The 13,418-nt window shown below is 41.8% G+C and overlaps 1 protein-coding gene across 1 annotated transcript; it reads left to right on the plus strand.

Annotated features, from left to right (window-relative positions):
* Positions 1 to 12,042: 12,042 nt before the first annotated feature.
* Positions 12,043 to 12,981, plus strand: LOC128647060 (olfactory receptor 5V1-like). The gene has a single exon (XM_053699875.1). It carries the CDS (start codon positions 12,043 to 12,045, stop codon positions 12,979 to 12,981), a length of 939 nt encoding a protein of 312 aa, XP_053555850.1.
* Positions 12,982 to 13,418: the final 437 nt, after the last annotated feature.

Below are 13,418 nucleotides of genomic sequence, written 5' to 3' on the forward strand. Positions count from 1 at the left end.
AAGGTATCTTTTTTCGGTTAGTTTCTATAGCTAACCAATCTGTAATGAGTCGTTATCATGTTGGCATACTGCCCTGCGGCCCAGTTTTCAAAGGGAGAGGATCATGCTCTGCTTCAGTATATCACAGTACATGTTGGCATTCATTGTTCCCTAAATGAACTGTAGCTCCATAGTGCCGACAGCACTCATGCAGGCCCAGACCATGACACTCCCACCACAATGCTTGACTGTAGGCAAGACACACTTGTCTTTATACTTCTCACCTGGTTGCCGCCACACACGCTTGACACCATCTTAACCAAATAAGTTTATCTTGGTCTCATTGAACCATAAGACATGGTTCCAGTAATCCATGCCCCTAGTCTGCTTGTGTTCAGCAACTGTTTGCGGGCTTTCTTGTGCATCATCTTTAAAAGAGGCTTCCTTCTGGGACGACAGCCATGCAGACCAATTTGATGCAGTGTGCAGCGTATGGTCTGAGGACTGACAGGCTGACCCCCCACCCTTTCAACCTCTGCAGCAATGCTAGCAGCACTCATACGTCTATTTCGAAAAGACAACCTCTGGATATGACGCTGAGCATGTGCACTCAACTTCTTTGGTGGACCATGGCGAGGCCTGTTCTGAGTTGAACCTTCCCTGTGAAACCACTGATTGGTCTTGCCCACCGTGCTGCAGCTCAGTTTCAGGGTCTTGGCAATCTTCTTATAGCCTAGGCCATCTTTATGTAGAGCAAAAATTCTTTTTTTTCAGATCCTCAGAGAGTTCTTTGCCATGTGGTGCCATGTTGAACTTCCAGTGACCAGTATGAGAGAGTGAGAGTGATAACACCAAATTTAACACACCTGCTCCCCATTCATACCTGAAACCTTGTAACTCTAATTAGTCACATGACACTGGGGAGGGAAAATGGCTAATATGGCCCAATTTTGACATTTCCACTTCGGGGTGGACTTACTTGTGTTGACAACGGTTTAGACATTAATGGCTGTGTGTTGAGTTATTTTGAGGGGACAGCAAATTGACACTGTTATACAGGCTGTACACTCACTATTTTACATTGTAGTAAAGTGTCATTTCTGCAGTGTTGTCTCATGAAAAGATATAATAAAATATTTATAAAAATTTGAGGGGTGTACTCACTTAGTGAGATACTGTATATATATATATATATATATATATATATATATATATATATATATATAGGTATAGATATATATATATTGTAACAAAATAGCATCAGATATATGTAGAAATATATATATATATATGAATAAATAGAACATATTCTGCTATGTGAAGAATGTTGGAATGTGAAATATTCATATTTTCATGTTATGTTAGTGCACTTGAGAATATGTGATCGTAAATGTGCGTGATTTAGGTGTTAGGGTTTTTTCCCATTTTTTTTTTTTGCTCCATTGACTTCAATAAGGAAATAAGTAATCATGAGCGTGATAACCTAAGTTTGATGAGCGCAACCTGACTCGCACAAAAAGATTACTTCTAGCGCAGTTAACGGGACAGTCTAGTCCAAAATAAACTTTCATGATTCAGAAAGGGCATGTCATTTTAAAAAAAAAATGTCCAGTTTACTTTTATCAGCAATTTTGCTTTGTTCTCTTGGTATTCTTAGTTAAAAGCTAAACCTACGAGGTTCATATACTAATTTCTTAGACCTTGAAGGCCGCCTCTTTTCTGAATGCATTTTGACAGTTTTTCGCCACTAGAGAGTGTTAGTTCATGTGTGTCATATAGATAACACTGTGCTCACACAGGTAGAGTTACTTAGGAGCCAGCACTGATTGGCTAAAATGCAAGTCTGTTTTACTGAAATAAGGGGGCAGTTTGTAAAGGCTTATATACAAGGTAATCACAGAGGTAAAAAGTATATTAACATAACCATGTTGGTTATGGAAAACTGAGGAATGGGTAATAATTAGTGATGTTGCGAATTGTTCGCCGGCGAATAGTTCCCGGCGAACATAGCTTGTTCGCATTCGCAACGGCGGGCAAACATATGCAATGTTCGATCCGCCCCCTATTCGTCATCATTGAGTAAACTTTGACCCTGTATCTCACAGTCTGCAGACACATTCCAGCCAATCAGCAGCAGACTCTCCCTCCCAGACCCTCCCAGCTCCTGGACAGCAGCCATGTTAGATTTATTCGGAAGCTGCATTCTTAGTGAGAGGAGGGATAGTGTAGCTGCTGCTGATTTAGTAGGGAAATTGATAGCTAGGCTAGTGTATTCAGTGTCCACTACAGTCCTGAAGGACTCATCTGATCTCTGCTGTAAGGACAGCACCCCAAAAAGCCCTTTTTAGGGCTAGAACATCAGTCTGTTTTTTTTTCCTGTGTAATCTAATTGCAGTTGCATGCCTGCCAAGCCACTTGCCCAGTGATACCACTCATATCTGGTGTAACAGTAGTGTAAATTAAAAAAAAAAAAAAAACTTTTTTGACTGTGAAACATCAGTCTACTAGTGTAATCTAATTGCAGTTGCCTGCCTGCCAGTGTGTGTGCCAGGCCCACTTGCCCAGCGCCACCACTGATATCTGGTGTAACAGTAGTGTAAATTAAAAAAAAAAAAACTTTTTTTGACTGTGAAACATAAGTCTGCTTGTGTAATCTAATTGCGGTTGCCTGCCTGCCAGCGTGTGTGCCAGGCCCACTTGCCCAGCGCCACCACTCATATCTGGTATAACAGTAGTGTAAATTAAAAAAAAAACTTTTTTGACTGTGAAACATCAGTCTGCTAGTGTAATCTAATTGCAGTTGCCTGCCTGCCAGCGTGTGTGCCATGCTCACAGCGTATACTGTGCCCACTTGCCCAGTGCCACCACTCATATCTGGTGTAACAGCAGTGTAAATTTAAAAAAAAAAAAACTTTTTTGACTGTGAAACATCAGTCTGCTTGTGTAATCTAATTGCAGTTGCCTGCCTGCCAGCGTGTGTGCCAGGCCCACTTGCCCAGTGCCACCACTCATACCTGTTGTAACAGTAGTGTAAATTAAAAAAAAAACCTTTTTTGACTGTGAAACATCAGTCTGCTAGTGTAATCTAATTGCAGTTGCCTGCCTGCCAGCGTGTGTGCCAGGCTCACAGTGTATACTGTGCCCACTTGCCCAGTGCCACCACTCATATCTGGTGTAACAGTAGTGTAAATTAAAAAAAAAAACTTTTTTGACTGTGAAACATCAGTCTACTAGTGTAATCTAATTGCAGTTGCCTGCCTGCCAGCGTGTGTGCCAGGCCCACTTGCCCAGTGCCACCACTCATATCTGGTGTAACAGTAGTGTAAATTTAAAAAAAAAAAAAACTTTTTTGACTGTGAAACATCAGTCTGCTAGTGTAATCTAATTGCAGTTGCCTGCCTGCCAGCGTGTGTGCCAGGCCCACTTGCCCAGTGCCACCACTCATATCTGGTGTAACAGTAGTGTAAATTTAAAAAAAAAAAAAAAAAAACTTTTTGGACTGTGAAACATCAGTCTGCTAGTGTAATCTAATTGCAGTTGCCTGCCTGCCAGCATGTGTGCCAGGCTCACAGCGTATACTGTGCCCACTTGCCCAGTGACACCACTCATATCTGGTGTAACAGTAGTGTAAATTTAAAAAAAAATAACTTTTTTGACTGTGAAACATCAGTCTGCTTGTGTAATCTAATTGCAGTTGCCTGCCTGCCAGCATGTGTGCCAGGCTCACAGCGTATACTGTGCCTATTTGCCCAGTGCCACCACTCATATCTTGTTTAATAGTAGTGTAAGTGTACATTTAAAAAAAACAAAACTTTTTTTGACTGTGAAACATCAGTCTGCTTTTTTGTGTCAGGCTCACAGCGTACACTGTGCCCACTTGCCCAGTGCCACCACTCATATCTTGTTTAATAGTAGTGTAAGTGTACATTTAAAAAAAAAAACTTTTTTGACTGTGAAACATCAGTCTGCTTTTTTGTGTCAGGCTCACAGCGTATACTGTGCCCACTTGCCCAGTGTCACCACTCATATCTTCTTTAATAGTAGTGAAAGTGTAAATTTAAAAAAAAAAAAAAAAAAAAAATTTGAACTGTGAAACATCAGTCTGCTTTTTTTGTGTCAGACTCACAGCGTATACTGTATCCACTTGCCCAGTGCCACCACTCATATCTTGTTTAATACTAGTGTAAGTGTACATTTAAAACAAAAAAAACTTTTTGGACTGTGAAACATCAGTCTGCTTTTTTGTGTCAGGCTCACAGCGTATACTGTGCCCACTTGCCCAGTGCCACCACTCATATCTTGTTTAATAGTAGTGTAAGACGTGTACATTTAAAAAAAAAAACAAAAAAAACTTTTTGGACAGAAAACATCAGTCTGCTTTTTTGTGTCAGGCTCACAGCGTATACTGTGCCCACTTGCCCAGTGCCACCACTCATGTCTTGTTTAATAGTAGTGTAAGTGTACATTTAAAAAAAAAAAAAAACTTTTTTGACTGTGAAACATCAGTCTGCTTTTTTGTGTCAGGCTCACAGCGTATACTGTGCCCACTTGCCCAGTGTCACCACTCATATCTTCTTTAATAGTAGTGTAAGTGTAAATTTAAAAAAAAAAAAAAAAATTTGAACTGTGAAACATCAGTCTGCTTTTTTTGTGTCAGACTCACAGCGTATACTGTATCCACTTGCCCAGTGCCACCACTCATATCTTGTTTAATACTAGTGTAAGTGTACATTTAAAACAAAAAAAACTTTTTGGACTGTGAAACATCAGTCTGCTTTTTTGTGTCAGGCTCACAGCATATACTGTGCCCACTTGCCCAGTGCCACCACTCATATCTTGTTTAATAGTAGTGTAAGACGTGTACATTTAAAAAAAAAAACAAAAAAAACTTTTTGGACAGAAAACATCAGTCTGCTTTTTTGTGTCAGGCTCACAGCGTATACTGTGCCCACTTGCCCAGTGCCACCACTCATATCTTGTTTAATAGTAGTGTAAGAGTACATTTAAAAAAATAATAATTTTGGACTGTGAAACATCAGTCTGCTTTTTTGTGTCAGGCTCACTGCATATACTGTGCCCACTTGCCCAGTGGCACCACTCATATCTTGTTTAATAGTAGTGTAAGTGTACATTTAAAAAAAAATGACAGGCAGAGGCAGGCCACCCCGCAGGTGCCGTCGTGGTCGTGGTGCTGTGATTCCCTTTGGCCCTAGAATAATGCCCAGTGTTCAAAGGCCACGTACCATGAACTCAAAAAGTTCTGAGGACATAGTTGACTTTTTAACACAGGACACCCAATCTTCTATAGCTTCCGCTCTGAACCTTGACGCACCATCCTCCTCCAGCTTATCTTCGGGCACCTCTCAACTTACCACTCGCCTGCCTCCCGCCACCACCAACACTAGCACCACAGCCGCTTCACTTGATCTGTCAGAGGAGTTATTTACACATCAGTTGGAAGAAATGAGTGATGCGCAACCATCATTGACAGAGGATGTAGATAACAGTGTTATATGTCTCAGTCAGGCAGCATTACAGACATGGACGTACGGTATGATGATGACGATGTTGTACCCGCTGCTGCTTCCTTTGTTGATTTGTCAGATAAAAGTGAAGCGGTTGATGATGACGATGCGTCTGTGGATGTCACGTGGGTGCCCACTAGAAGAGTTGAAGAACAGGGGGAAAGTTCGGATGGGGAGACAGATAAGAGGAGGAGGAGACGAGTTAGAAGCAGGGGGAGGTCATCGCAAGGAGCTAGTGGCACAGTCAGACAGCATGCATCGGCACCCGGGGTCAGCCAGACAGCACGCCAATCAACACATGCTGTTGCCACCACCAGAATGCCGTCATCGCAGAGCTCAGCAGTGTGGCATTTTTTTTGTGTGTCTGCCTCTGACAACAGTGATGCCATTTGCAATCTGTGCCAAAAGAAACTGAGTCGTGGGAAGTCCAACACCCACCTAGGTACAACTGCTTTGTGAAGGCACATGATTGCATATCACAAACGCCTATGGGATCAACACATGAGTACAAGCAGCACACAAACTCAAAGCCGCCATTCTCCTCCTGGTCCAGCATCTTCAGCCACGTCAACCACTGCTGTCCTCCTTGCCCCCTCTCAAACATCCGCCACTCCATCTCTCTTCCGGAGCATTTCCTGCTCATCTGCCCACAGTCAGGTGTCTGTCAAGGACATGTTTGAGCGTAAGAAGCCAATGTCACAAAGTCACCCCCTTGTCTGGCGTCTGACAGCTGGCTTGTCTGAACTCTTACAAGCTGGTGGAGTCTGAGGCGTTCCAAAAATTTGTAGCTATTGGGACACCGCAGTGGAAGGTACCCGGCCAAAATTTCTTTTTTACAAAAGGCAATACCCAACCTGTACTCGATTGTGCGAAAGGAAGTAATGGCATGTCTGGCACACAGTGTTGGGGCAAGGGTCTATCTGACCACTGGTACCTGCTCTGCAAAGCATGGTCAGGGCAGGTATATCACCTACACTGCGCATTAGGTAAACCTGCTGATGGCTGCCAAGCATGGAATGCGTAGCTCTGCAGAGGAGTTGGTGACACCGCCACGACTTGCAGGCAGGCCTGCTGCCACCTCCTCTACTCCTCCTACTCCATCCTCTTCCATAACCTCCTCGGCTGAGTCCTCTTCTGCTGCTGCGTCTTTCTTCACATCAACGGCACCCCCCAGCTCCCCAGGTACTATTCCACATCCCAGTGTCACGCCGTCTTGGGGTTGACTTGCCTGAAAGCAGAGAGTCACACTGGACCAGCACTCCTGTCTGCCCTGAACGCACAGGTGGATCAGTGGCTGACACCGCACCAACTGGAGATCGGCAAAGTGGTTTCTGACAATGGAAGTAATTTGGTGGCGGCATTGAAATTGGGCAAGTTGACCCATGTGCCGTGCATGGCACATGTGTGTAATCTGATCGTACAACGCTTTGTGCATAAGTACCCAGGCTTACAGGACGTCCTGAAGCAGGCCAGGAAGTATACAGCGGCGAAACAACATGCCAGTTAGGCGCTTGATTTGCGACAGCCCGACACGTTGGAATTCAACACTCCTAATGTTCGACCGCCTGCTCCAACAAGAAAAAGCCGTTAACGAGTATTTTTATGACCGGGGTGCTAGGACAGCCTCTGCGGAGCTGGGAATTTGTTTGCCACATTACTGGACGCTCATGTGCAATGCCTGTAGGCTCATGCGTCCTTTTGAGGAGGTGACAAACCTAGTCAGTTGCACCGAAGGCACCATCAGTGACATCATACCATTTGTTTTCTTCCTGGAGCGTGCCCTGCGAAGAGTGCTGGATTAGGCCGTAGATGAGCATGAAGAGGAAGAGTTGTGGTCACCATCACCACCAGAAACAGCCTTATCAGCATCGCTTGCTGGACCAGCGGCAACGCTGGAAGAGGATTGTGAGGAAGAGGAGTCAGAGGAGGAATGTGGCTTTGAGGAGGAGGAGGAAGACCAACCCCAACAGGCATCCCAGGGTGCTCATTGTCACCTATCTGGTACCCGTGGTGTTGTACGTGGCTGGGGGGAAGAAGATACCTTCAGTGAGATCACTGAGGATGAGGAACGGGACATGAGTAGCTCAGCATCCAACCTTGTGAAAATGGGGTCTTTCATGCTGTCGTGCCTGTTGAGGGACCCTCGTATAAAAAAGCTGAAGGAGAATGACCTGTACTGGGTGTCCACGCTACTAGACCCCCGGTATAGGCATAAAGTTCCTGAAATGTTACCAAATTACCGCAAGTCGGAAAGGATGCAGCAGTTCCAAAATAAATTAAAAAGTATGCTTTACACAGCGTATAAGGGTGATGTCACAGCACAACGGGAATCTAACAGGGGAAGAGGTGAAAGTAATCCTCTGACTCCACGACCACACCGACAAGGACAGGACGCTTTACAGACGTGTTGTTGATGGAGGACATGCAGAGCTTTTTAAGTCCTATGCATCGCCATAGCCCTTCGGGGTCCACCCTCAGAGAACGACTCGACCGACAGGTAGCAGACTACCTCACCTTAACTGCAGATCTCAACACTCTGAGGAGCGATGAACCCCTTGACTACTGGGTGTGCAGGCTTGACCTGTGGCCTGAGCTATCCCAATTTGCGATAGAACTTCTGGCGTGCCCCGCTTCAAGTGTCCTGTCAGAAAGGACCTTCAGTGCAGCAGGAGGTATTGTCACTGAGAAGAGAAGTCGCCTAGGTCAAAAAATTCTAGATTACCTCACATTTATTAAGATGAATGAGGGATGGATCCCGAAGGGACTGACATTGGGCGATACATTCGAGTAAAAAAGGCCTGATGAGATGAGCTGCCTTGGGCTAAAAATGGTCCACACGCTGCTGTATTTTATCTTCGAATGCCGGATGACTTGCGTGACTTATCCGCCACCAACTAGGGTTCAAGCCGCAATGTTTTAGGGCACTTTCTTCCTGGGAAACAAACATCAATTTTTCTGGCCGCTGCTACAGCAGCGTCTGCAACAATACCTAATTTTTCAGGCATGTGTACATGCCTAATTTTTCTGGCCTCTGGTGCTGCACTGTGTCTTCAAAAACCACATCACTCATATCTGGTGGCACAGTAGATTGCACGCGCAGTACCCCAAATTTGAAGTAGGAGGACCGACCAAGCATCTTTTTCCATCTCCCGGTTCCTAAAATCCATGCCATATACACGTCCCCTGATAGGGGACGTAACAGGGATTAAACTGATCAGAATAGTACTACTTAACACACCACTCATATCTGGTGGCAGAGTAGATTGCACGCGCAGTGCCCCAAATTTGAAGTAGGAGGACCGACCAAGCATCTTTTTCCATCTCCCGGTTCCTAAAATCCATGCCCTATACCTGTTCCCTGATAGGGGACGTAACAGGGATTAAACTGATCAGAATAGTACTACTGAACACACCACTCATATCTGGTGGCACAGTAGATTGCACGAGCAGTGCCCCAAATTTGAAGTAGGAGGACCGACCAAGCATCTTTTTCCATCTCCCGGTTCCTAAAATCCATGCCCTATACACGTCCCCTGATAGGGGACGTAACAGGGATTAAACTGATCAGAATAGTACTACTTAACACACCACTCATATCTGGTGGCACAGTAGATTGCATGCGGTGCTCTGACAAAATGCAGAAGGACATTTGGCAGACGGACATTTGGCAGACGGACATTTGGCCAACAGACAGAAAGCTAAAGAATGTTCTGATTTCGGCCGAGGGCAGATATGTTCCAGAGTGCTCTGTTCTAATCAGAGCCTCGGGCGCCGCAACTGACTCTGGGAACCTTACCATGGGTCGCAGACCGCACGTCTTGTAATTCTCTGTCTGGGAAATTATCTATCTATCTATCTATCTATCTATCTATCTATCTATCAAATCTATCTATTTATCTATCAAATCTATCTATCTATCTATCGTATCTATCAAATGTATCTATTGCATCTATTGATCTATCTATATAATCTATGTATCTATCTATCTCGTGGCCGGACTGTTATCTGACAGCCACTTGTGTTTCGGCCATACCATATACATATCCATGCCATATACACATCCCCTGATAGGGGACATAACAGGGATTAAACTGATCAGAATAGTACTACTTAACACACCACTCATATCTGGTGGCACAGTAGATTGCACGCGCTGTGCCCCAAATTTGAAGTAGGAGGACCGACCAAGCATCTTTTTCCATCTCCCGCTTCCTAAAATCCATGCCATATACAGGGATTAAACTGATAGGAATAGTGCTACTTAACACACGTTATAATAATGCAGAGAGAGGCAACGCAGAGAGAGGAGTCTGAAGAAGAGGAGTCAGAGGAGGAAGGTGGCTTTGAGGAGGTGGAAGACCAAACACAGCAGGTGTCCCAGGGGGCTTGTTGTCACCTTTCGGGGACCCTTGGTGTTGTATGTGGCTGGGTGGAGGAAGAGACCTTCAATGACATCAGTGAGGACAAGGAACGGGACATGGCTAGCTTGGTATCCAACCTTGTGCAAATGGGGAGTTTGCGGTTGTGCAAATGGACTGTTTGCGGTTGTTTGCGGTGCATTAAAGGGACAGTCTAGGCCAAAATACACTTTCATGATTCAGATAGAGCATGTAATTTTAAAAAAAATTCCAATTTACTTTTATCACCAATTTTGCTTTGTTCTCTTGGTATTCTTAGTTGAAAGCTTAACCTAGGAGGTTCATATGCTAATTTCTTAGACCTTGAAGCCCACCTCTTTCAGATTGCATTTTAACAGTTTTTCACCACTAGAGGGTATTAGTTCACGTATTTCATATAGATAACACTGTGCTTGTGCACGAGAAATTATCTGGGAGCAGGCACTGATTGGCTAGACTGCAAGTCTGTCAAAAGAACTGTAAAAAGGGGCAGTTTGCAGAGGCTTAGATACAAGATAATCACAGAGGTTAAAAGTATATTATTATAAATGTGTTAGCTATGCAAAACTGGGAAATGGGTAATAAAGGGATTATCTATCTTTTAAAACAATACAAATTCTGGTGTAGACTGTCCCTTTAAACAGGGAGTTTGGTCTGTCACTGTGAAGCGGACGTAACCCTTACACTACCTGATCGATACAACATCATACCTGATGTTTTAAAGCACGTTATTCCAAACAATTTAGGAATGTTAGGTGATTTATGCCCTTTATGCCTTAAAAACAGACTCTGCATCAACTATGTAATTTTCCATGGGAGTTTTGCCATGGATCCCCCTCCGGCATGCCACAGTCCAGGTGTTAGTTCCCTTGAAACAACTTTTCCATCACTATTGTGGCCAGAAAGAGTCCCTGTGGGTTTTAAAATTCGCCTGCCTATTGAAGTCTATGGCGGTTCGCCCGTTCACGAACAGTTGTGGAAGTTCGTGTCCGCCGTTCGTGAACGCAAATTTTTAGGTTAGCGACATCACTATTTATTGTTTAAAAAGATAGATAATCCCATTATTACTAATAATGGGATTATCTATATTTTTAAACAATAAAAATTCTGGTGTAGACTGTCCCTTTAATGCTCAAGTGAGAACGTTAAATAGCTTGTAATCGCATGTTAAATAGCACTTGTAATCTAGCTCTTATTGTTTAAAATGTTCCATTAAGAGTTATAATTTATCTTTTAACACTCAGGTTTTTATTTCAATTGCAATCTTTACATAATGTTACGCAAGGTTTGTGTCCTTGCAGAATTGATCTCAGTGGCTTTAGATTAGAGAAAACCATTAGATACATCATTAGATTGTAAATTACCATTTTGTAAAATTGTTTACTTCATCCATTATACGTTAGGTCCCCAAAGCATTTCAACCAGCAAAGGTCTTTATATAAATTATTAGTATTCGTAATGGCCATATGCACTTACATTCTGGAATCTCATAAGGTAAGATAAAGATAAGTAATAAACAATGATTTGCACAGTGAATATTATTTTGTATTATTGTATTCGACTGTCTATTTATCCATCTTACATGGAAACATGAACATACATTTCCTGCATACCTATAACTAAATGCCACAATACTTTACAATATATATATATATATATATATATATATATGTGTGCATGAGTGTGCGTGTGTATATATATATATATATATATATATATATAATCAGACAAACAGGACTAGCATATGTTAATTTCAGAGCTATTTTGAAATGTGAAAGATAAAATTACTACCAATAAATAATGAAAATGGCTTAATGTATTTGCATCAACAAGGGCTCAACTGCAGTGCTTAACTGATTGATAATTATGAAATAATAGATTATAATCAACTGTCTCTAAATCTTCATACATGAAGGAATTTAGAGATATACTTTAATATTTCCGCAAAAATGGGCCAAAATTATTATATAATTAAATGTTAGGTAATCCAGATCACTTTCAGATATTTCTAACAATATTTATTTCTGCTTTGCTTCTTCATCTACAGTACACATTCAGATTGAAATATTTGCTGTCTTTAGTTGAAACCTTTCATCTGTACTTTCACATTTTGGATAGACCATGAGTGATGATTTATCGGAATGAACACCAATGGGTCATCTGTGTCTGAATTTATTATCCTAGGATTGTCTACTCAACCAGAACTTGAAACATTAATATTTATCACATTTCTAATAATTTACATAATTGCTTTAATAGGTAATTTAATAATCCTAATTTTGGTCATTATTGATCCTGGTCTTAGTACACCTATGTATTTTTTCCTTGGTTTCTTGTCCTTTCTTGATATTTGCTGTACTTCAACTAGTTTGCCTAAGATGCTGACTGGCTATATCACTAAAAACAAGACAATTTCATTTTATGACTGTGTTGCTCAATTATATTTCGTCACGTTGCTCTCTAGTACTGAGCTTTTATTGCTTGCGGTTATGGCTTATGATCGATACGTCGCAATTGTCCACCCACTGCGATATGCTGTAATTATTAGTCAAAGAGTCTGCATCTGTGTGATAACGGTTATTTCAATTATTGGCTCTGTGAATTCTATTGCACATACCTGTTTAACCTTCAGACTTCCTTACTGTGATGATAACAAGATAAATCACTTCTTCTGTGAGATCATGCCTCTGCTTAAATTAGCATGTGCAGATACTTACTGGAATGAGATTGCGACTGTTATCTCTGATGTAATTCTTGGTATGTTTTGCTTCCTTCTCACTTGCACATCCTATGTTTTCATTATCAACACTATAATGAAAATACGTTCTGCTGAAGGCAAGCGTAAGGCTTTCTCTACGTGTACCTCACACATCACAATTGTATCTATGTATTATGGTGCAGTAATTTTCACCTATGCGCGACCAAGATCCAGTTTGTCTTTAGAAAAAGATAAAATAGTGTCTGCCATTTATGCTGTATTTACGCCCACTCTCAACCCTATTATTTACAGTCTTAGGAATAAAGAAGTGAAAGTTGCATTCAAAAGAATTGTAAGAATAATAGATATCAAATTAGTTTAAATCTGCCTACTAAGAAAGAAATCACAACTTGCACTGTATCAGAATGAGAAATTTTTAGGTAATAAAAAAATCACATGCATATATATTTTCAATATTTATGTAAAACAATAGGTAGCCTTAAAGTATTATGGGCCAGATTACAAGTGGAACACAAAGGTTTGCGCACAAGCGATATCGGGTTTTCATGATCGTTTTGCGTGCAGGTTAAATTGCGCTGGTATAACAAGTTGAAAGTGAATGCAATCGCGTGAGCGAAATTGCAATTTATGCTAGAATGATTACCGCAATTTTAGAGCTGTGGTTAACTGTTTTGCGAAAATAAAAAGTAGCCCAAAACACATAAAAATACATTACAAAGTACACTTGCACTTATAATAACACCATCTAATAAAAATTATTAAAAAATATTGCACACAAAAGTAATAAGGGCTCAGTGA

This window comes from Bombina bombina, chromosome 2 (assembly GCF_027579735.1).
Source record: "Bombina bombina isolate aBomBom1 chromosome 2, aBomBom1.pri, whole genome shotgun sequence".
Classification (NCBI taxonomy): Eukaryota; Metazoa; Chordata; class Amphibia; order Anura; family Bombinatoridae; genus Bombina; species Bombina bombina.

Bases quoted from the DNA above. Each gene is read 5' to 3' on its own strand.
- LOC128647060 (XM_053699875.1), top strand. From the start codon at position 12,043: ATGAACACCAATGGGTCATCTGTGTCTGAATTTATTATCCTAGGATTG.